At 46.2% G+C, this 24,988-nt stretch overlaps 1 protein-coding gene across 1 annotated transcript in view; it reads left to right on the forward strand.

Moving 5' to 3' along the window:
- CYB5B (cytochrome b5 type B) overlaps positions 1-24,988 on the forward strand; it is a 44,338-nt gene that overhangs the window by 9,796 nt on the left and 9,554 nt on the right. Inside the window, exons 2-4 of the mRNA XM_084644386.1 lie at positions 6,547-6,675; positions 8,203-8,229; positions 24,427-24,458. Coding sequence (XP_084500512.1) covers positions 6,547-6,675; positions 8,203-8,229; positions 24,427-24,458 — 188 coding nt within the window. The remainder of the gene's footprint in view (positions 1-6,546; positions 6,676-8,202; positions 8,230-24,426; positions 24,459-24,988) is intronic.

The raw sequence follows: 24,988 nt of genomic DNA on the forward strand, positions 1-24,988 counted from the left end.
TGAAGCAAAGTGAGGGAGAAGTTTTCCCAGGGGTGGAACGTGAAGGTGGTTTGGCTGCCTGCTTACTTTGAGCAGCCAGATACCAGGGCTATAACGGGCTCAGCGCAGAACTATTTGCAAACATACCTGTGTAATGCTGAGGTAAATGTCATACATACAGAGAAAAGTATCTTCAAAGGGGAAGGAACAGGGAATTTACAAGCACACACAATAGCAAGGCTCTCTCAGCTGGGTGTATGTGGGGTTGTCAATTTGTTTAATCCCCTGTTGGGTGGAGTGACTTGGGTACTGTTGCAGCCCTGGAAGATGCATGCAGTGTGCGGGGGGAGGCGCGTAGGTAGGTCCTGGAATGCCATTTTCTGTGGGCTGCAGGGGGAGGTGAGCACAAATGTGTTCAGCCTGAAGTTGAATCTGAGACCGCAGCATGTCTGTTTGCCACCCTCCAAGCTCTCTGCTCACAATCAATGACAAAATGCAGAGGGACAGTCGGGACGGGAAATATGGGCAGCAGATGACAATGCTGCTTAGGGAGTAATCTGAAGCTCCAGAGGCTTGCAGCACCTCCTGGAACATGTCTTCCTTATTCCTCTTCGTTCTCCGCATCTGTATGATCTGCTCCATCAGTGTGCCTGATGAGACCCTCAAGGCCACATCTGTAGCTGGTAAAGAGACAATGGACAGAGGTACCATTGTCAGTGCACTTACACCCCTTAATCCAAACAAGTTACAAGCACAACTTTCTCACTTTCCCTTGGGAGTCACAGAGCAGGGTTGCAGCCCCAGCCATGGTGAGTATGGCCCAAAAAGGGGGGGTGGGGGAAATGGGGTAGCAATGGGGTATCTGTACAAGCAGATAGGGCTATTGTACTGAATGCTGGCACTGATTTCCACAGGCAGTGTTGATTGTAGCTGATATCTCACTTCTGTGGGTAACCGAGGCTGCAAGGGAGCAGCTCCTGCATGTGTCTGGCTGCAGACCAGGTCTGTATGCTGCTAGCCTGTGCGCTGCAATAGTTACTCCTGGGGGGAATACTGCACGTGCATAATTAATGAGCTGTGCATATTTATTTTTTTGAGTAGAAAAAAGCTTCTGCTGAAAAGATGCTGCAGTTCCATCTTTTGCCCACAAGAATGTGCTGTGGTGATAGAACACAGCACCCTCTCCCAGCCAGCTAGGGAAGAGAGAGAGCCTGCAGAGCCACAGAGCCTTCTTCACAGTGCTGTTGAGCCAGGTCAGGAGATGGGGCTATGGGGCGACAGACAGCGTGGGGTGCTGGGGGATCAGATAGGGGCTCATAAGGACTAATGGGCAAGGACAGACTGGGGCAGGGGCTGAATGGCAGTGGAAGTGCAGGGCCACAAAGGGATGGAGGAGTGGCTGAGTGGGGGCATAGACACACATTGGGGTTTGAGTGGGGATGGAGGGACACATGTGCCTGACTGAACAGGAGAGGGTAGGGGTCAGCCAGGGTCTGCATGGGGAAAGCTCCCTAACAATCTCTCCCCACCCCCCAAAAAACCTGTTCCATACTTTTCCCACCCATACTCAATAACCCTCCAAGTTCACACCCACGCTCCTTCTCAGCAATTTACTTCCCTCTCTCTCAGCTCCTCCATTACCCGACTCTCCCCAACCTTGCACTGCTTCTGGGGGATGCGGGAAATATGGTTCTGTATTGTAGTTTAAATGAATTATCACACAGAGTTCTGTATTAATATGCCTAGTAAGGAATCTATTTGTCAAAAAACATTTTCTGAATCTATTTTGTTGTCTGTGTTGTTACAGGCATACTTGCTGACATGTATTTTGAAATAAATGACCAAAAATAATTGAAACTGGTGTGATTATATTATGTTATTTTGACAAATAAAATATGCAGAATTTGAAAATATTATGTGCAGAATTTAATTTTTTTGTTGCAGAATTCCCCCAGGACTGTAGTTAGAGCCCTGAAAATCCACTGGTATCCGCTTTGTATATCCACAGACCATTTTTGCGGATCGCAGCGTGGATGCAGATATAAATTTTGTATCTGCACAGGGCTCTGCAGCACACAATCACCCGAACGGAGCGGCTGTCACCCAGCTTGCAGGCTCCAGCTTGGCTCTCTGAATCACGCAGCAGTGTGCTGGACATTCTGGGAGTTATAGTCGCCAGTTTGCGCAGCAGGAGGAGGTAAACTACAACTCCCAGAAGGAAGTGAGCCAAGCACCATTTTGAAGGAGGGATTGCTCTTTAAAGGAGCCAGGCAGCAATGGTTGCGTGCATTAGAGGTGCCGCAACTGTGTAGGCATGTCCGAGCCCCCCATGGAGAGGGTGGCACTGCATAGAAGGGCCCAGAATTTTAGTCTCCCTGCCTGAAGTGGGGAAGGAGGTATGGCAGGGGTGGAGTGGGGGGGCAGGGCAGGAGGTCTCTGGGGAGAAATGTGGTGGTTGGGGGCTTGACACAGCCCTGCGTCACTGCGGCATAGTGACCTATGGAGCCAGTTCGAGCCCTGCAAATCCACAGGCAATTTTGGCGGATTGTGGATTGGATGCGGATATGCCTTTTTGTATCCACGCAGGGCTCTAGCAATAGTGCCTGCTGAAGTAATTCACTGAATAGCATGGCAGTGTCCTACCATGGGGGGAAGAAACAAGGCAGCCCTCCCAAGAAACCTTTAGCAGAGGATTTCAGATTACCTCCAGGAAAGTTTCCTAGAGATCTCTATGGAGGATTTATGGGACATCCTGGTGCACATAAACTGTTCTGCAGGGCCCCCTCTGCCTAGCTGAACAGGGGAATGAGAAGCAGATAGCAACTGTACCTGTATTAGTTATTTCACTACTTCTATCCTGATTTAAAAAAGCAGTACATGAGCAGATGTCCCTGCAATATTGAAACAAACTGACTTCTTAGCAGAGGTTCCTTCCCTGCATCAGGTTCGCACAGCTGGAGTGCTAGGAGAAATAAGTCTCACCAGGACCAGATGGTATTCCCCAAGAGTTCTGAAGGAACTCGAATATGAAATTGCAGAACTATCACTTAAATTGTCCTCTGTACCATAGGACTGGAAGATAATGAATGTTATTTCATTTGCTTAAAAAAGGTGCCAGAGGTAATCCTGGCAATTACAGGCTGCTAAGTGTAACTTCATACCAGGCAAACTGGTTGAAACTGTGGTAAAGATCAGAATGATCAGACAGATGAACGTGATATGGTGGGGAAGAGTCAATATGGCTTTTGTAAAGGAAAATCATGCCCTACCAATCTCTTGCAATTCTTTTGAGAAGGGTCAACAAACATGTGAACAAAGTGATCCAGTGGATATAGTATACTTGGACTTTCAGAAAGCCTTTGACAAGGTCCCTCGCCCAAGGGTCTTAAGCAAAGTAAGCAGTCATGGGGTAGAGGGAAGGTCCTCTCATGGGTAACTGGTTAAAAGATAGGAACCAAAGAGTAAGAATAAACGGTCAGTTTTCATAGTGGAGAACGGCGAATAGGGGGATCACCCAAGAATCTGTACTGGGACAAATGCCAATCAACCTGCTCATACATGATCTGGAAAAAGGTGAAACAGCGAGGTGGCAAAGTTTGCAGATGATACAAAATTACTCAAGACAGTTAAGTCCAAAGCAGACTGTGAAGAGTTACAAAGGGATCTCACAAAACTGGGTTATGGGGCAAGAAAATGGCAGATCAAATTCAGTGTTGATAAATGCAAAGTAATGCACATTGGAAAACATCATCCCCCGTATACATACAAAACGATGGGGTCTAAATGAGCTGTTACCCCTCAGGAAAGAACTCTTGGTGTCACCGTAGCTAGTTCTCTGACAACATCTGCTATGTTGAGGCAAAAATTGAAAGGGCCCTAGCTGCTACCCTTACGTTGAATAGCAACTTACAGTGCACAGTGTTTAAGTTATTAGTTCCTGGCTAATGGACTTCTGCTTAATAGGTGTTGGGTAAATTTTTCAAGCCCTGAAAACTACCCTTGAAGATCTACAGCTTTAGATGAATCACTTTGGCTAGTTTTCGGGCACAACTCCCTTAAATGCAGAGTGGAAAGATGAGGTGCACTTCATGCTTTGGCTGTCATGGCAGAATGCATCTAATTTCTTAGTGATGCATGTTCTCTGCCTTGGGCAAGGCTGTTCGGTTTCAGTAAGCATCTTTCCATCTTCTTTCCTGCATTCTTGCTCTCTGTAACAAAACCAGAGGCAGGAAAAATCCAGTTCCTAAGGGATTTAATCATGCTTTTCCTATCTGTCATTTCTTCCTGTACTGCCCACCTGCATCCACTATCTCTGCACGCTCTTGTGTCTCACTTTGGAGGTAGTAGGCTGGCGGTGTGAAACCTGCCAATGGGAAAGGCCTGTGGTGTTCATCATGAAAGTGACACTTAACCTCTGCCCTCACCCTCGGAAGGCTTAGCTTGGGTGGAGAACACTCCCCATGGTTCTTCCCAGCTCCTTACAGAAGCATGTTCATATGCAACACCCGCTCTGAACTCTGACTCAGGGTAGGTGTCATAACCATAGGGGTAGCCTAAATTCCTCCTTACCTGTAAGAGGTTAAGAAGCTCAAGTAACCTGGTTGGCATCTGACCAAAGGAACTAATGGGGACAAAAGCTACTTTCAAATCTTGGGGAGGGGGGAAGGCTTTGTTTTGGGTTCTTTGTTTCTGTGTTCCTTTGCTCTTGGGACTAAGAGGGACCGGACATCAATCCATGTTCTCCAAATCTTTCTGAACAAGTCTCTCATATTTCAAACTTGTAAGTAACAGCCAGGCAAGGTGTATTAGTTTCTTTTTCTCAACTTGTGAGTTTTCCCTTTGCTAGAGGGAGGTTTATCCCTGTTTTGTTGTAACTTTGAAACTAGGGTTAGAAGGGGTTCCTCTGTGCTCTTTGAATTTTCTGCTACTCTGTAAGGTTAACTACCAGCCTAACTTTACAGAGGTGATTCTTTTACCTTTTTCTCTTTAAATAAAATCCTTCTTTTTAAGAACCTGACTGATTTTTCCATTGTTCCAAGACCCAGGGGTTTGGGTCTTTGATCATTTTGTAACCAATTGGTTAGGATATTCTTCTCAAGCCCCCCCCCAGGAAAGGGGGTATATAGGCTTGGGGAAATATTTTGGGGGAATTAGGACTCCAAGTGGTCCTTTCCCTGATTGTTTGTTAAATTACTTAGTGGTGGCAGCGATCCCAAGGCAAGAAAGAAATCTGTGCCTTGGGGAAGTTTTAACCTAAGCTGGTAAGAATAAGCTTAGGGGATCTTTCATGCGGGTCCCCACATCTGTACCCCAGAGTTCAGAGTGTGGAAGGAACCCTGACAGTAGGTCTGTGCACAGCTATCATTCTGTTGTTGATTACAGCTTTTCAAGGGTGAACAGGTATCTTCTATAGCCTGTGGTGTTTTATACATAAGTTAGATACAGGTTCTATGGAGGAATGCAGCCTTGAGGGGGAAGGAGACTAATTTCAGTGATTTAGACACTTCAGAGATGAATTTTTAAATCAGTCAAAGTGCAAACAGTAAAACTTCTCTTTAGGACCTTCACTACCCCTGGCTGCTGAGTGTTTGGCCCTGGCTGGATCTCAGAGGGGGCCAAATGCAATGCTGGTGAATCAGAGGCTGCTTCAAGGAGGGTCACTAGAGTTGTCAGCTTATACCATTGGCAAGCTTGGCCCTCTCTCTATTGTTACTGTAAGTGGAAAGATTAACTAAAGCAGACAGAGATCCTCTTATTGCAGCACCCTGGGGAAATGGAATAGCAATGTTGCCTCCACTGACATCCAGGAGAGGAGCATCCTAGAATGAGCATCTATGAGCCCTTCCCTAGCAGCCTTTATTCCAGCAGGTGAAGAAGAAATAAGAATGGTTCATACATAGAAGGAAAGGGGAAAGCACACAGCAGGAAAGAGCTCTCTGCAAGCGAGAGTGCCTGGCCTACCCAGCATGCTCTGTTCAAGAGCCACGAGGAGGCACGCTCTCTGTTGTGCCTAAATCGTCACTGTCACTGATGGAGTATACTCAGCGCCTTATGGTCTGCAGTTCAGGGCTCCTGTGTTGCTTGCACTTACGGCTTCTCTAGAGGTGAACTCCTGCTCATATCCTATGTTGTGCTTCTGCACGAGAATATGTATAGGTGCATCAGGAGTCAGACCAGCCTGTCTTGGCGATGAACCTTAGGGGCTGCAGAGCAGATGTGACCGAGAGGGCTGAGTCAGGGGTTCCTTGTGGATGTTGAGGAATTGCTTCTTGTTGGTGGAGGGATTTTTGCTGTCTGTAAAGCAGGTAAGGCTGGATTCCAGGTGCTTGCCAGACCCTGCAGTGCTCTCTCATTACTCATGACTGCCTGAAGGGGAGGCTGCAGACTTGGACCTTCAGTGGGGTTCTCTTGAGCTGTTCTGCAGGGGCTGTGATGAACTGAAAAAGTTGGAGTACGTTTGCATTGTTGGGCCCAGGACATTACCAGAGCATTTGGGAAGGGGACTGGAATTCTTCTCATTGCTTTTTATCCCTCAGCCCTGGGCTCACTGAATTCCTTCTTTTCCAGCATCCAGGTGGAGAGGAGGTTTTGCTGGAACAGGCTGGTAGGGATGCCACAGAGAGCTTTGAAGATGTTGGACACTCCACGGATGCCAGGGAAATGCTCAAACAGTACTTCATAGGAGAGGTTCACCCGGTAAGGAACAGCTGGGTGTGACAAACCCAGAGGGAACAGTGTGCATGCCCCCTCTGGGTAATCCAGCAGACAACTACATCAAGATCTGTCCTCCTAAATGGGGAGTTGCTGTGTACCTCCACCCAAAAAACCAAACAAACCCCCAAACACATGCTGAAATGGAGGCTGTATATTAAAATCTAAACAAATCTCCCCTATCAAGAGGCTTCTTCTGATTGCAGTTTAGTCAATGTCCCTGTCACAGGGTGCACCTCTCACTGCTGGGCTGACACCTCCCACTGGTCACTGTGGGGTTAGTTCGAGATTGACATTCCTGGTCATGGTTGCACACCATCACTCTGACTCTGGTCTGCAGCTCCTCTTGCTCCAGGACCCACAGCAGCTCCTTTGTGATTTAGTCCTCCAGCTAGGTCACTCAGCATTCCCCCTTCCAAGGTTCAGTCCATCAACAGTGCTAGGCAATCTGCTGTTCACTACCTCAGTTCTGGGCCATGCCCTCGGAGGCTGGTAGGGGAACTCAGGACTTGCCATCTTCTCTGGGTTCCAGTCCAGGGACTCTTGGCTCAACAGTTCTGGGCTCCTTTCTCTCCCCTCACTGCTCCTTTCCTGGACTGCTTCCTACCTGTCTGGCTCCCCTTCTCTCTCTGGGTGTTCCAGCTCCAAGAATCCCCTCCCCAGGAATGACTGCTGCCTACCTTCCTGCAGCCTTTCCTAGCCACCCAGTTTGGAACCCACTACCTGGCTTTACAGGCCACACCTGTTTCTTCACATATGAGCCTCTAATTAACTGCCTGTAGCCTAAAGCTCCCCTGTTTGCAGCTGAATTAGCTGATTAACCCCCTGCACCTTACCCAGTTCAGCTCCTGCAGGGCCAATGTGGGAGCTCACCCAATTGCAGTCCCTTAAAGAAATTCCTTTGGGAAGCTGACTCTGCGGGGGGGGGGGGGGGTCTAAACTCCTCCTTGCCTTGTGGCTCAGGGATTGATGATGTGAGACAGCTGATGCTGTGGACCCTTGCGTTCTACATGCGTTGTGAGTAAACTTGCTGTAAAGCCAGTGCCTCTCAGATGTCAAGGTCTTGGTCACAGGCAGGGGTACCAGAATGGGGGATGGACCCATCACTTTTAAAAGTAGGAGGGCTATGTCCTCCCACTTTTTACTGGCCGTAAGGGTGAGCAATGAGGGGGGAAGGGAGTGAAGAGGCAGGAGTGGGAGGCGGGGTCTCGGGGGGGAAGAGTCAGTGTGGGGTGGAGCCTCTGGGGAAGGGGTGGCGCAGGGGCGGGGACCCTGTTCAGGCGGCAGTGGCCTCAGTTCGGGCACTGATGGTCCCGCTGCTCTTAAGGATCTGCTGCTGGTCACAGCTAGGAGCTGGAGTTGAAATGTTCCAGGCAGCTGTGCAGGTGGTGCTGGTTGGGTGCCTGCTGATTCTTCTGCCATGGTTGAAAACTTCCTTCCAAAAAGCAAAGTTACAATGTTTGTAATCTTTTCTCTTCTCTTTTCTCCCCCAACCCCTCCAAAAACCTGCAGTGTGATCGTAACATTGAAGGCTCTAAGGTAAGAAGCAATTGTTTATTCCCCCTCTATAATTTAAAGAGTACTAGTGGCATCTTAGAGACTAACCAATTTATTTGAGCATAAGCTTTCGTGAGCTACAGCTCACTTCATCGGATACTAGTGGCACCAAGCTCATGCTCAAATAAATTGGTTAGTCTCTAAGGTGCCACAAGTACTCCTTTTCTTTTTGCGAATACAGACTAACACGGCTGTTACTCTGAAACCTCTATAATTTAGTGTCTAGGAGTCTGCTGGGTTCAATTAGCAGATATTTCATTTGTTTCTACGCAGTATGTTAGGCATTAGCCTAGATGGAAGAGGTTACACAAACCGTAGGGATTGGACACTCTGGTGAAGAGACCCAAGAAAGTGTCTGTGCAGGGGAGGGGTTGAATAGAGAAACTACTAGTGGATTGCTGCTTTGGGGAAGAAGGGACTCACGGCCGTGCCAGGAACAGCAGGACTGTCACATGGGATATGAAGTGGAAGAGAAAGATGGTATCATGCTTTGCAAATGAGATATGGCTCATTCTTTAGAGAGTAGCGATTTGTCGTATTTTTACCCTAGTTGGGGAAGGGCATCGTTTTCTTCCAGAGTCTTTCATGGCATTTAAACCGAGAGTTGGGGTGTTAGCATTGGTGTCCTGCCAAATTTCAATTTGAGTAATTACATCTTTTTACCTAAATTCCCCCAAAATTTTACTTACAGTATCTTCCTTCCATTCCTAATCTCTTCTGTAGTGTTGCTGTGAGCTGCTACACAGCTACCATCTTACACTCAAGGTTAGCTGCATTTATTTGGTAGGAGAAGTTATTTTTGTATACATATTTGTAAAGCACTTCAGCATGAGCCGTTAGACAGAAAGCCCATTGTTTAAAACAGATGATTGAGTTGCTAGAGTGGTCTTTCCCTCTTTTTTTGCCACAGTAATACCAACTTCTCTGAGTTCTCATTGCAAATCCAGTGTCTAGATTACGCAGATTGAGTTTGAGGAGCTGGGAAATATGCAGGGTGAAGACCACACAAGAATTATTGAGCAGACACCCATGGTAGATGTAACTTTTAGTATGATGGCCTAAATTGCACACCATGTGAAGTACAGCCAACAGTTCTGGGTCAGACACAGGAGTGTATTTAGCACCCGTCTGTCCCCAGAAGGGCCATCTGTTGCCTTGCAATTCTGACTGTGTAAATGAGGCCTATGGAGTCTATCCATGCTCAGTTCTGGTACACCACACATTTACTGAAAGAGGAATAAAATGGTTCTTTGAACTAGTTCTAAGCATTATCTGTGCCTTTCATTTCTTTTTAAATCTTCTTCCCCAGTTCCTGTTGATAAAGATTTGAAACAACCATGATGTCCTAGTTCACAGTTTATTGAACTTGTTCTGAGAACATCAACTTTTGATTGTAAACACCATGTCCAGGGAAGTGTCCTACTAATCTGAAAGTGTTCCCCAGCAGCCAAAAAATTTAAGCCAATATCACCATGCATTTGTGGCCTTCGTTGAAAACGGCCTTGCTTAGGCAGGATCTGCTATTCCCATGTGCAGTATCAATGTCGAGAGGTCGTAAAATCCATACCAGGGTTTAGTTTGTGACGTGTTGGAGGGCAAAAGATCCTTGAAAATATGAGTAACCTCTTCAAATGCAGAAACAAACTGCACCAGCACACAGCCAACTACAGAACCACCGAAACGGTGTGTCCATTCTAGCGAACGAAAATGTGTAAGGATATCCTAGCAAGGTCACTCCTATTTGTATGCCAGTGAGTGGAGGAACGTGTCTTATTTATGTTAATGTTACTTGTTTGCAAATTTATGCATGCAGTGGTGGCCAGAAAAGGAGATATTTTACCTTGCTTCCTGTCCTATAAACACCACACTGTCATATTTCCTTCTAAGTATAGGAAAAAACCACAGTTCTGCAGTAAAATCAACACTGCAATAAAGTAATCTTTGATCTTGTGGGTGTTTTTAAGGCACCTGTCCCCTGGGTATCTAACTTTTAAGATCACCTCCTGTATCTTAACTTTAGTTAACATTTGTGTAGCTAAAGAGGTCTTAGTGTGACATGGTTCTCCGCTTGGATGCGACAGGAATCTCTAAAACCTCCCTACAGAAGGAGGAAAAAACCCTCCATCCAAATTTCCCCGCTGCCAGGTACAACTGATGGGTTGCTTTTGAACAGTTGCACTCTTGTTAACTACTTATTTAGTGTTTATTTCCTCACTTTCACTATGTGCTCAGCAAAAGGCTACTCCTGTGCGTCTAAAGAAATAACAAAATCTTCCAGTTGCAACTCCAGCAGTGGAGTGGAAGATGCTTTAAGGTACCAGTGGTTGCTCATATCCAGGCCCTTCCTAGTCTAAAGGCTGAAGAAACCTCTGAGAGGCAACCTGCTCACCTAACTCAAGATTAGCCACTAGATTTGCAGAGCAGGCTTGCAGGGCTTGACCAGCTTTTTCAAATACTAGTATCAAAATGCACTGTTCTCATTTAGCACTTTTGTAGTGATTGTTACCCTGAGAGTCTGGATATAGTGACATATACCACACCATCTCATACTGATATGAGAAAGGAGTCATGGTGATGGTAGCTCAGGCCTCTTTTGGGTACTACTAAAAGAACTGGAAACTGAAAGCTTTGGTGCCAGAATATGAAAGTGTATCATACTGTCTGGTGTTCAAGTATCAAAAGAAAAAAACTTGGACTTGACAGGGCCAACTTGTTAAATGCTTGGGGGGGGGGGGGAGACGTGTGTGTAGGACTTGTTTCCTGTCTTTAGTTACTGACTAGTGTCTTTTTGACGAGACTCTGCTACTGTAGTTGGCCTTAAAGCCTGTGGGTATCCCTCTTGCTGTCTTACGCTTCACATTGTGTTCTCTTGGTCTACCTTCCATAGAGGGAAAAAAATATTTGAAGGATGGATGTGTGAGAGGATCCCCCCAGAGTGCCACCCAGAACTGGGGTACTGCTGAGCTCCATGAGCCACCAGCCTGGGTTCCCTCTCACACTGTACTACTGTGACAAGCTACAAAGCCCTCCGGCCTGCACTTTCACCAGCATACATACAAGTAGGGGCACACCCAGCTGCAGTTACAAGCAGGCTCTCTGACCAGCCTCTGCATGGGCAGTCTACTCCCTGCTCCTCAGGCATGCACCCTCTCTGGAGTATAAACCCAAAATTATACCATCTTGTGCTGGACAGGGAACTGTACGGCATAAGCTCATAAAATTTGCCCCTTCCTTCAATGTGGAGAGGAATATGCAACAGCCTTTTGCCCAGAGATATGATTCTCACACTGCTTCAGATGAAGCAAAAACCCAAAAGATAGATTAAGTGCTTATAAGTGATAGCAAACAGATCAAAGCAGATTACCTAGCAAATAAACAAAAAACGCAAACTAAGCTTAATATACTAAATAGATAGGGTGAGAATCTGCTATTCATATCCAAAGAGATGATACAAGCAGGCTGCAGATTCTTAAGGGGCAAGCTGCACTTGCTTTACAGCTTGGAATCCCCAAGTGTTTCGTTTCACAGGCTAAAAATCCCTTTAGCCTGGGTCCAGCACTTTCCCCAGTTCAGTGTTTGTTCCTCAGGAGATTTTCAGGAGTCTTCTTGTTTGGTGAGCAAAGAACACCACCAGAGGATATCACTCCCTGCCTTATATAGCTTTTTGCATATGGCATGAACCCTTTGTTCCCAGACCAGTCTGCAGACGTGGTCTCCTCACATGTCGCTGTAGAGTTGTAGCAGCCATCGCTCACAGGCTGTTTGGAGCCTTCACAGGAAGGCTTACCAGATGGGAGATTTGTTTTTTTTCCCTAATGGCCCATTGCCCTAAATAGGCCCTTCCCCATTCATTGTCTACACTGAAAGCATATTGTCTAGTGGGCGTTCCCCAGGTCTATCTACATTTGAAATACAGATACATAGTCAATATTCATAACTTCAGATACAAAAATGATACTTGCATACACATAGGATAATCATATTCAGCAAATTATAACCCTTTCAATGACACCACATAACTTATCTTGCATGAAATACATTTATAATTGCCATAATCATATAATATCACTGAAGTGCAGTGTGACAGGATCAGGTTTATGCTGGGTGCAGTGGGTTAACAGTTGTCCCTCCCCCTCTGGCTCAGTGGGAGGCCACGCTCCAGTGCCAGGGTAGGGTCAAGCAATAATACTGCCTAGGCCCCTCAGGCCAGGCAGAGCAAACAAACAGTCTTAAGGGAAACAAACAGATGAGGCTTTCTTCCAGCAGCTTGCAGAAGCTACTAGATCGCATGCCCTGGTTCTCATGGGTGACTTTAATTTTCCTGATATCTGCTGGGAGAGCAATACAGCAGTGCATAGACAATCCAGGAAGTTTTTGGAAAGCGTAGGGGACAATTTTCTGGTGCAAGTGCTAGAGGAGCCAACTACGGGGGGAGCTTTTCTTGACCTGCTGCTCACAAACTGGGAAGAATTAGTAGGGGAAGCAAAAGTGGATGGGAATCTGGGAGGCAGTGACCATGAGATGGTTGAGTTCAGGATTCTGACACAGGGAAGAAAGGTAAGCAGCAGGATATGGACCCTGGACTTCAGGAAAGCAGACTTCGACTCCCTCAGGGAACGGATGGGTAGGATCCCCTGGGGGACTAACATGAAGGGGAAAGGAGTCCAGGAGAGCTGGCTGTATTTCAAGGAATCCCTGTTGAGGTTACAGGGACAAACCATCCCGATGTGTCGAAAGAATAGTAAATATGGCAGGCGACCAGCTTGGCTTAACGGTGAAATCCTAGCGGATCTTAAACATAAAAAAGAACCTTACAAGAAGTGGGAGGTTGGACATATGACCAGGGAAGAGTATAAAAATATTGCTCGGGCATGTAGGAATGAAATCAGGAGGGCCAAATCGCACCTGGAGCTGCAGCGAGCGAGAGATGTCAAGAGTAACAAGAAGGGTTTCTTCAGGTATGTTGGCAACAAGAAGAAAGCCAAGGAAAGTGTGGGCCCCTTAATGAACGAGGGAGGCAACCTAGTGACAGAGGATGTGGAAAAAGCTAATGTACTCAATGCTTTTTTTGCCTCTGTCTTCACTAACATGGTCAGCTCCCAGACTGCTGCGCTGAGCATTACAACATGGAGAATAGATGGCCAGCCCTCTGTGGAGAAAGAGGTGGTTAGGGACTATTTAGAAAAGCTGGACGTGCACAAGTTCATGGGGCTAGACGAGTTGCATCCGAGAGTGCTAAAGGAATTGGCGGCTGTGATTGCAGAGCCATTGGCCATTATCTTTGAAAACTCGTGGCGAACGGGGGAAGTCCCGGATGACTGGAAAAAGGCTAATGTAGTGCCAATCTTTAAAAAAAGGAAGAAGGAGGATCCTGGGAACTACAGGCCAGTCAGCCTCACCTCAGTCCCCGGAAAAATCATGGAGTAGGTCCTCAAAGAATCAATCCTGAAGCACTTACATGAGAGGAAAGTGATCAGGAACAGTCAGCATGGATTCACCAAGGGAAGGTCATGCCTGACTAATCTAATCGCCTTCTATGATGAGATTACTGGTTCTGTGGATGAAGGGAAAGCAGTGGATGTATTGTTTCTTGACTTTAGCAAAGCTTTTGACACGGTCTCCCACAGTATTCTTGTCAGCAAGTTAAAGAAGTATGGGCTGGATGAATGCACTATAAGGTGGGTAGAAAGTTGGCTAGATTGTCGGGCTCAACGGGTAGTGATCAATGGCTCCATGTCTAGTTGGCAGCCGGTGACAAGTGGAGTGCCCCAGGGGTCGGTCCTGGGGCCGGTTTTGTTCAATATCTTCATAAATGATCTGGAGGATGGTGTGGATTGCACTCTCAGAAAATTTGCAGATGATACTAAACTGGGAGGAGTGGTAGATACGCTGGAGGGCAGGGATAGGATACAGAGGGACCTAGACAAATTGGAGGATTGGGCCAAAAGAAATCTGATGAGGTTCAATAAGGATAAGTGCAGGGTCCTGCACTCAGGACGGAAGAACCCAATGCACAGCTACAGACTAGGGACCGAATGGCTAGGCAGCAGTTCTGCGGAAAAGGACCTAGGGGTGACAGTGGACGAGAAGCTGGATATGAGTCAGCAGTGTGCCCTTGTTGCCAAGAAGGCCAATGGCATTTTGGGATGTATAAGTAGGGGCATAGCCAGCAGATCGAGGGACGTGATCGTCCCCCTCTATTCGACATTGGTGAGGCCTCATCTGGAGTACTGTGTCTAGTTTTGGGCCCCACACTACAAGAAGGATGTGGATAAATTGGAGAGAGTCCAGCGAAGGGCAACAAAAATGATTAGGGGTCTGGAACACATGACTTATGAGGAGAGGCTGAGGGAACTGGGATTGTTTAGTCTGCAGAAGAGAAGAATGAGGGGGGATTTGGTAGCTGCTTTCAACTACCTGAGAGGTGGTTCCAGAGAGGATAGTTCTAGACTATTCTCAGTGGTAGAAGAGGACAGGACAAGGAGTAATGGTCTCAAGTTGCAGTGGGGGAAGTTTAGGTTGGATATTAGGAAAACCTTTTTCACTAGGAGGGTGGTGAAGCACTGGAATGCGTTGCCTAGGGAGGTGGTAGAATCTCCTTCCTTAGAGGTTTTTAAGGTCAGGCTTGACAAAGCCCTGGCTGGGGTGATTTAATTGGGGGTTGGTTCTGCTTTGAGCAGGGGGTTGGACTAGATGACCTCTTGAGGTCCCTTCCAACCTTGATATTCTATGATTCTAAGGGAGCTCAGGTCCTTAGGCAGGGCAGAGCACACAAACAAATGGTCTGTTGCCTGAAGTCCTGGCTCAGACAGATGGCAGACAAATGCAGGCTTCTTGCTCAAAGATGGGGAGGCTGCCACCCCCGGGTGGGGTTGGCAGCAGCAGCTAGGGGGATCCAGGCCCACTGTGCTCCACCAGCCCAAGACCCTAGCAGTGCCAGAGGGTTCCACCACTGGGTCAGCAGGGCTCCTACTGCAACATGCTGACTCGGGTTCTAACACCAAAACCGACCAGCGTCTGGTTTCCCTGGGCTACTTCCTACCATGGTCTTGATGAGGGGTTTTGTGTCCTGGGGTCTTCTGTCGCCTTGGGATATATGGCAAGCAGCAGTCCTGGCAGCTCTTTTCCTGGGTCAGTCTCCTCTAGGGGCAGGGCACAGCGCAGCTTAGGTTCAGCGCCAGGGTTGTGCACCAGGTTGGAGACATTTGCTTCCTTCCCTGGCTCAGGCTCAACGAGGCTAAAGGTCCTGTGATTAGCTTCCAGTGGGAGGAGTGGGCCTGGGATCAAAGTGGCTCCTCCCTTTCTGGCTCAGTGGGAGGCCACTCCACCTCACTACACTGGGCCTTTCTGATCTGCCCGGTGAGTCCCCCAGTCAGGTCCTCTAGCTTATACAGTCTTTGTTTGTGGTTAAACTAGCGCTTTCACCTAACCTGTGGTGATGTCCTTCAGTGCATGCTTAGATGCTGCTTGAAGGGGTTAAGGCTACGGTTTGGTCACAGAGGTCACGGAAGTCAGCAGACCTCTGTGACTTCAGCCCGCAGCGGCTGGGAGCTGCAGGCTACCCACCCTCCCGTGGTGGCTAAGAGCTTCGGGGTACCCTTGCCGCCTGGAGTGGTGGGGGTCCCCCACAGATTCCCCAGCTGCCGCAGGTGTGGGGGGAATCCCCTGGAACTCCTCAGGCCCTGCGGGTGCTGGGGACCCCTCGCAGCGCCCCAGCAGCTCCCCCCGGTGGGGAATCCTCCAGACTTCCCCAGGCGGCGGGGGATCCCTCGCAGCTCACCAGCCACCACAGCGGGGTCCCTCCCAGCTCCCAGTCATGGGGCAGGGACCGCAGCTCCCAACCACAGCAGGGCACTGGACCCTCCTCCCTCCAGCTTTTTGTCATGGACATTTTTAATAAAAGTCAGGAACAGGTCACGGCTTCTATGAATTTTTGTTAATTGCCCGTAACCTGTCCGTGACTTTTACTGAAAATGTCCATGACAAAGTCGTAGCCTTAATTGTGGTTGATTGCACTGTAACATGATCTCTTCAGCTGATGGTTAGCATGTGATTTGGTGAAGACTCTCTTCTGTTTTAAAGTACAAGTTTTGTTCATAGGTGTGGAAGAGCCATGTTTTAGCTTCTTTTATCTACTGGAAGGAAGCTGGTAATCTTTCTTATGTCTAAGAGCATGTTGACATGTGCAGCTTTCCCAATCAGTACAGTTCCTTCCACTTGGTAGTAGACAATACTATGTTTGAGGCAGGCATGTTTACACAACTCTTTAGTTTAGAACTGGTGTCAGACAAGATTGCAGGGAAGAATGGTAACAGAAGGAAGATGATGCAGCTTTGTTTTGCCAGATTCTATCTTGAGCTAGATGTTCTGTGGACAGTAAACTGCTCCCCACCACAGTCCAACAAAAGGCTACATACGCTTTGTGTAAGGTCAAAAATTACCCCAAACCGGGTTTGGCTGTATTGCTGAAAGTAACACAAACTCAACCTAAGAAACTCCTCAGGCCTTCTCCACAGGCTTGGCTACCCTAGAGTTCCTGTCTGTCTCTTGCAGACCCTACTTTGCTCTTTCTAGAGCTGTTCCGCCTCCCTTCGCATTTGGGTTGGAGTTAAATGAGTCATCCCTGTCCCAGTGAATTCAGTAGGAATTAACCTGACACTTCCCATATGGTTCTAACAGGGTGAGAGTAGAAGAGAATCTTGCCTTCCCATTACATGGACCCTTCTGCTGTAGGACTACATCATGTTTTGGTATCAAGATTTTTTTTCACAGGAAGGCCTTACAATTATAGGATGATTCATCAAGAGCAGTGGTTCTCAAACTTTTGTACTGGTGACCCCTTTCATACAGCAAGCCTGTGAGTGCAAACCCCCCCTTATATAACACATAAATATAAAAATATGTGTTTTTAATATTTTATATTTATAACACCATTATAAATGCTGGAAGCAAAGCAGGGTTTGGGGAGGAGGCTGACAGCTCGTGACACTCCCCCCCCCCCCCCAATAACCCCATGACCTCCTGAGGGGTCACAACCCCTAGTTTGAGAACCCCTGATCAAGAAGATCACTAATATGTCTAATGCTTTCCCTTATCTGCTGATGTCCATCTTGTTCACTTCTTCAGTGATGAGCTGTAACCTAAAAATATGGCTATTGCATCATTGTGCTCTTTGGAACCTGCTTTGGTGTTTTTGGGTAAGGGTTCTCAGATGCTGCTGCAAGTTTCTGTTTCTGGAGCATTTTGGCACTGAGTGATTTCTTCTTAGATATGAAAGGTGGTGTGTGCCCCAGCAGTTTCTAGTATGCATTGGTTTGGTACCCAACAAGTCCATAGCAGCTTTTTTCACACTACAAATAGATGGCTGCTCTGTGTTCCTTAAGTGGGATTTCTTAAGTCCTTGCTGCTTTTTGATCGTATGGTCTCCTTACTCTTTTCAGCACTTGACTCTGGAACACACCTTTTGTCTGCTTGTTTCTGAAATGTACATTTCATAAGAACATAACATAAGAACGTCCATACTGGGTCAGACCAAAGGTCCATCTAGCCCAGTATCCTGTCTGCCGACAGAGGCCAATGCCAGGTGCCCCAGAGGGAATGAACTGAACAGGTCATCATCAAGTGATCCATTCTTTGTTGCCCTTCCCAGGGACACCATCGCTTCCCCTCCTCGCTAATAGCCATAGATGGACCTATCCTCCATGAACTTCTCTACTTCTGTTTTGAACCCTGTTATAGTCTTGGCCTTCACAACATCCTCTTACAAGGAGTTCCACAGGTTGTCTGTGCGTTGTGTGAAAAAATACTTCCTTTTGTTTGTTTTAAACCTGCTGCCTATTAATTTCATTTGGTGACCCCTGGTTCTTGTGTTGTGAGAAGGAGTAAATGACACTTCCTTATTTACTTTCTCCACACCAGTCATGATTTTATAGACCTCTATCATATCCCCACTTAATTTTTTTTTCCAAGCTGAAAAATCCCAGTCTTATTAATCTCTCCTCATATGGCAGATGTTCCATACCCCTAATAATTTTTGTTGCCCCTTTCTGAACTTCTTCCAATTCCAACATATCTTTTTTTGAGATGGGGCGACCACATCTGCACCCAGTATTCAAGATGTGGGCATACCATGGATTTATACAGAGGCAATACGATATTTTCTGTCTTATTATCTATCCCTTTCTTAATGATACCCAACATTCTGTTCGCTTTTTTGACTGCCGCTGCACATTGAGTGGATGTTTTCAGAGAACTATCCGCAGTGACTCTAAGATCTCTTTCTTGAGTGGTAACAGCTAGTTTAGACCCCATCATTCTATATGTGCAGTTGGGATTATGTTTTCCAATGGGCATTACTTTGCATTTATCAACATTGAATTTCATCTGCCATTTTGTTGCCCAGTCACCCAGTTTTGTAAGATCCTTTTGTAGCTCTTCGCAGTCTGCCTGGGACTTAACTATTTTGAGTAGTTTTGTATCATCTGCAAATTTTGCCACCTCACTGTTTACCCCTTTTTACAGATCATTTATGAATATATTGAAAAGGACTGGGCCCACTACAGACCCCTGGAGGACACCACTATTTACCTCTCTCCATTCTGAAAACCGACCATTTATTCCTACCCTATTGTTTCCTATCTTTTAACCAGTTACCAGTCCATGAGAGGACCTTCCCTCTTATCCCATGACTGCTTATTTTGCTTAAGAATCTTTTAATCAGATTAATATTTGAATCAGATATTAATCTCACTCTTTGACTGGAATTGTGCTTATTTTGCCTGTTGAAAATATTATTGTTTTGTTTGACACCACCTGTCCCCAACCCATTCTCCTACTCCAAAAAAAATTTGCGCAATCTGCAGCTTTTAATGTATAGATATCGGGGAAACTCAGACTTTGTGTTGGAAGTCTTCTCCTACAGCATTTGACTCTACTTCCTTTTTTTAATTGCAATTCCATTTCAAAACAGAACATGAAAAGACAGTATGCTGGCCTTACTATGCAGATCTCTTGTATAATTGTTCAAGAACACGGACTGGGTTGTGAACTGTCCCTTCCTCGACTAACCTCAATGAACAACCCCATCCAAGAGACTGATGGGGAAAAGTGTACTCTCTGAATGTTGGTGGTTCCTGTGTAGATACTCCAAATTTCACGGGGGTGGATTAAGAATTGAATGGCAGCCTTCGCTGCTCTAGCCCAGGAGAGCTAGGCATGGTTCCCTCTGGAGATTGCCAAAACAGCTGACCAGTTTACTAGTTGCTCTAGGAAAATGAAGCCCCAAACTCCATCTTTCCAGGCCTATGTGTACTGTGTACATTGCTGCCTGTGGCTCAGGCCCAGAGGGAAAAAACTGAGTCATTCAGTGTTTCTTCCACAGAGCTGGTGGTTTTGTGTTTACACAAATTGGGATCCTGAATAAACCTTGCAAGCAAATTATTACTTTGTTTTTGTTCTAAAGATCAGCAGCACCACCTCAGTGTGGGATTTGAACCTCACTCCCCTGACATCAGCAGAGTGTTATTTCCACACCTTGAACCGCAGACCTCTGTTTGCATCATTCAGTGTGTCCTGATCACTGAACTGTTAGTGTTGTCAGATTCAACCCAGGAGACAGACCCAACCACCTGGGTTTGGCCTGAAATCATTAATTCTGTGTTAGCATCAGCAAGTGATCTCTAGGGCTTCTGCTGAAAACTTGGGGACTCCTGGATCAGAACCTGGGTGGGGAGGCATATTGGAAAACTACCCTTGAAAGGATGGGGGTGGCGAATCTTTAGTAAATGGAATCTAATTAAGGAGTTAAATGTGTGTCTTGCAGTTGGCTTCTCCTTGTACTTGACTAGGAGAGTTGGCCTGGTAACAGCTCTGCTTTAGACAGCCCTTTCATTAGACATCAAGAGGCAACCTCTTCTTTTTCTGCAGTCTGTTGGGAGGGTCTGTTTGTTCTGGTCAGCCATGGAGAGTATCGTTCAAACTAGCTCAAATCCCAGGTTAGTTATACAGAACAGCAGGCCTTTCAAATTATTCTTTTTTCATTTCAACCCTATTTCATAAGCTGATGCAGAGCCACATCCTTCAATAAAGGGTGTATAGCAATGGGTGCCAGCCTGAGCAGCTGTGCTGAGTATGAGGAGAACTTAGGGCATTTCACAGCTTACTGCTATATTTAGGTTTCAGAGTAACAGCCATGTTAGTCCGTATTCGCAAAAAGAAAAGGAGAACTTGTGTCAACTTAGAGACTAACCAATTTATTTGAGCATGAGCTTTCGTGAGCTATAGCTCACTTCATCGGATGCATACCGTGGAAACTGCAGTAGACATTATATACACACAGAGACCATGAAACAATACCCCCTCCCACCCCACTGTCCTGCTGGTAATAGCTTATCTAAAGTGATCATCAAGTTGGGCCATTTCCAGCACAAATCCAGGTTTTCTCACCCTCCGCCGCCCCCCCCCCCCCACAAACTCACTCTCCTGCTGGTAATAGCCCATCCAAAGTGACCACTCTCTTCACAATGTGTATGATAATCAAGGTGGGTCATTTCGAGCACACATCCAGGTTCTCTCACTCCCTCACCCCCCTCCAAAAAACCACACACACAAACTCACTCTCCTGCTGGTAATAGCTTATCAAAAGTGACCACTCTCCCTACAATGTGCATGGTAATCAAGGTGGGCCATTTCCAGCTCAAATCCAGGTTTTCTCACCCCCCCACCCCCATACAAACTCACTCTCCTGCTGATAATAGCTTATCTGAAGTGATCATTAAGTTGGGCCATTTCCAGCACAAATCCAGGTTTTCTCACCCTCCGCGCCTCCCCCCCGCCCCCCCACTGCTGGTAATAGCCCATCCAAAGTGACCACTCTCTTCACAATGTGTACGATAATCAAGGTGGGCCATTTCCTGCACAAATCCAGGTTCTCTCACCCCCCTCCAAAAACCACACACACAAACTCAATCTCCTGCTGGTAATAGCTTATCCAAAGTGACCACTCTCCCTACAATGTGCATGATAATCAAGGTGGGCCAATGGCCCAACTTGATGATCATTTTAGATAAGCTTCAGAGTAACAGCTGTGTTAGTCTGTCTTTGCAAAAAGAAAAGGAGTACTTGTGGCATCTTAGAGACTAACCAATTAGTTAGTCTCTAAGGTGCCACAAGTACTCCTTTTCTTTTTTTAGATAAGCTATTACCAGCAGGACAGTGGGGTGGGAGGGGGTATTGTTTCATAGTCTCTGTGTGTATATAATGTCTACTGCAGTTTCCACAGTATGCATCCGATGAAGTGAGCTGTAGCTTACGAAAGCTCATGCTCAAATAAATTGGTTAGTCTCTAAGGTGCCAGAAGTACTCCTTTTCTTTTTGCTATATTTAGATATGTCAAAATGGTGGATGGTGAGCCTCCAAGGGGATCTAAAGAAACTGAAAGATTGGGCAGCACTATGGAAAGTGCATTTTAACTTGGATAAATCCAACATAATGCTCACTGGAGGGGAAGAAAGTTCTATCCTCTTCTGATAGGTTCTGAACTTGCAGGATGCTCTAAGTAGAAAGATCACTGCTGCTGTCCTTAGTTCAGTGGAGAAGATCAGTCCAGTGTGCTGCAGCAATCTAGGGGAACAAGTAGGTGCTCAGGTGTATTTAAAAATAACAAAAGATGGATAAAAGATGTTGCCCCTTTGATATCATTTTCCTTTTGAAGATCTCAAAGTTCTTCTCAAGCACAAATGATGGTATCCCTGCATCTAAAACAGCATCTTAATTTCAAAGACAGCATAAATTGCAAAGGGCAGCACATTGGTTAGAGGTGTATTGGGACTTACGGAGGATGAGACACTGTAGAAGACCTTGGAAAGGGGAAGTGTTGTAGGGGTATTCAGTTCTTAGGAGGTCCTTCCTTTCTTCTGCCCCATAGCATGAAAACAAGGGGATCACTTTCATACTTCATCCGTTTCACAGTAAGTCAAAGGAAAGAAAGTATTTTTACACATTGTATAGTCACTTTGTGAAACTTACTTTCACTGAAGGTCAGTACTCTTGCTTGTATATACAATCATATATTTTAAAAACCCCAAACCATCCCCGGGCTGGCTTTGTGTCTCCTTGTTATCTGACACCTTTTCACAAACACTAAAACTAACTCACTTTAAAAAAAAAAAAAAAGGTGGGAGGAGTGGATGATGATGTGGACACACCATATGCAACTCTTCAAGCTCAACGAAGAAGGGGAATAATCTCTTAGACATCATGGCATCAGTTGATTGCCTGGGGGAAAAATCTTTCCCAATCTCTATGTTAAATACAAAATTATGCTTTTGTCCAGATGTTTTGTAGATGTTTATACTTTCCTCTGAAACATCAGGTACTTGTCCTGGATGCAAGGTATCTGGCTAGCTGAGCCAATGATTTGATGTTTTGGCAAATCCCATGTTTCTTTTGTGATGTGGGCTAGTTACAGGCTTTGTCTGTTTTAGGAGATGGGGTAGCGTGTCTCTTAAAGGCTGTAGTATCTATCCACATAGTATCCCTGTGTAATAAAGTATAGTTGTGACTAGAGGCTCCGATCAAGATTGGGCCCTGTTGTGCATAGAGATAGATGTGGTCTCTGACCTGAAATGCTTATAATAAAAGAAGAGAAGGGGGAGGCTGAGACTAATGTGTATAAAAATTAAGGATTCTTAATACATAAATATCAACTTGCCCTACCTGCCCCTTTGTAGGCATAAATTGTTGACTGACTTCTTGTAGGTGTTATGGAAGAAATAGATCTTTAAAAGTGATTTGAAGGAGGACAGGGTTGTTAGCCTTACAAATCACTTCCGGGAGGGAGTCTATAAATAAGGAATGACGTGGCAGAAAGCGCAAAGCTATTTATGGAAGGAACAGACAAGTGAGTGGTCAGTAACTTAATCACCAGGAGATTGGAAGAAAGTTGGGGATAAATATGGAAGGACAGAGTAGTAAAGGGCTTTGGTGGTAAAGAGAAGAAACTTGAATTTGACGTGGTGGACGAGGATTAGGCAGCAGAGGGAATTACAGGAGGAGGATGTGATGTGGTTAGACATGTGAGCAAGGAAGATGACTTTAGAAGCTGTGTTTTGACCAGATTGGAGGGCAGCAATGGTGGCTATGAGGTTCAAGCAGCCAAGACCGGAGATGAAGGCCTGACTGAGAGTTTCAGCTGCCTGGACAGAAGAGGATCAATTCTGGAAATTTGATGGAGGAAGTGTTAGGATTTGGAGACATCCTGGATATGTGGAGTTGAAGAAAATTCCTAGATCCTATGCCTGAGTGACAAGAAGGTTGGTGATGTCAGTCACTGGGGGAAGTAGATACAGGTTTGGAGTCCATTTCTGGGCACATTAGGTTGTTGGTGAGACATCTGTGTCAGACATGGAATTTGGTGGAAGGACAAGAAGTCTGGAGTGGAAAGGTAGATTTACAAGTAATCATCCATAGCATATGAAGTAGTGTGAACAGATCACCCAGAGAAAGAGAGAAGAGGAGAGGGCCGAGGATGGAGCCCTGTAGGACTCCAATGGAGACTGGGAGATGGGGAAGAGATGAACCTGCCAGAAAAGGTGCTGAAGGAATGATCAGACAGAACCAGGCAAAAGCCAAGGGAGGCAAGAGTTTGAGGAGGATGAGACTGACCATGTGAAGCAGCAGGGGTCAAGAGGATGAGAATGGAATACAGGCTCAGCGATTTAGCCAGGAAGAGATCATTCAGACTTGGTGAGAGCAATTTTGGTCAAATGCTGGGCACAGAAGCCACACTGGAGGGGGAATCTGTGATGCAGTTGCAGGAGAGCAACTTGAGGTAATGGTTGTAGATAGCACATTCAATGAGTTCAGAGGTGAAGGGAGGAAGTTGGATGGTTGCTGCAGACAGGTGGGGTAAAGAGTTCATTTTGCTTTTAAGGATGGGTAAATCCAGCATATGCTTGTATTTAGAGAATAGGTCTGAGTGTGAGGTGGAGTCAGGGAGGCAAGTGAAGAGATGTGGCAGAGAGTAAGTGAGAACCCTGTGTTGGTTATGGAAGGGAAAGAGAGGTATGGGAAAGGGAGGAAGATGTGAGGGTTTTTCTGTCCCCTCTCTATGGCAGCTACATGTTCAGGGTTGTAGTTCTGTCAGTACAACTTGTATAATGTATCTCTCTTTCTCCTCAGGATCCAAACACGACACCCTCAAGCCAGTCAAGGTATAGTACCGTTTATATAGGAATAAAGAGGTCTGAGGGCTGGGGCACTCTGTAGCATTACATATTAATTCTGTGCCTTGTCAATGTACAGAGCAGAAATCCCAGAACCTTAATGCAAAGCTCTTGAGTGCAGCCAGTCCAAGATAAGTAGCCAAATTGCAGCCCAATGAGTTTTATGTGAGTCCACAGTTTCCCCCTTTAATATGCAGGAGCCATCCATGGAGACAAGTCCCAGCATGCAAAGCTCCATCCTGTTCAGAACAGCTAGGCCTCCTAGCGACCTGGAACTTTCAGCCTCTGGTTCACACTTTCATTTTAAATATTACTATGGCTGCAAACTGCTCCACTGTCATGCTAATTTAGGTGAATGTCACAGATTCCTGGCACACTGTTAATGCGTTATATGGATTGGCAAATTTGTGGGAGCTGCTGTTTTACTGTAGAGTGGCCAGTCTAGTTTTGCTGTAGTCCCAGATAGGGTTGCCAGGTGTCCGGTTTTTGACTGGAACGCCCAGTCAAAAATGGACCCT

This window comes from Lepidochelys olivacea (genome assembly GCF_965140295.1).
Source record: "Lepidochelys olivacea isolate rLepOli2 genome assembly, chromosome: 12".
Taxonomy (NCBI): Eukaryota; Metazoa; Chordata; order Testudines; family Cheloniidae; genus Lepidochelys; species Lepidochelys olivacea.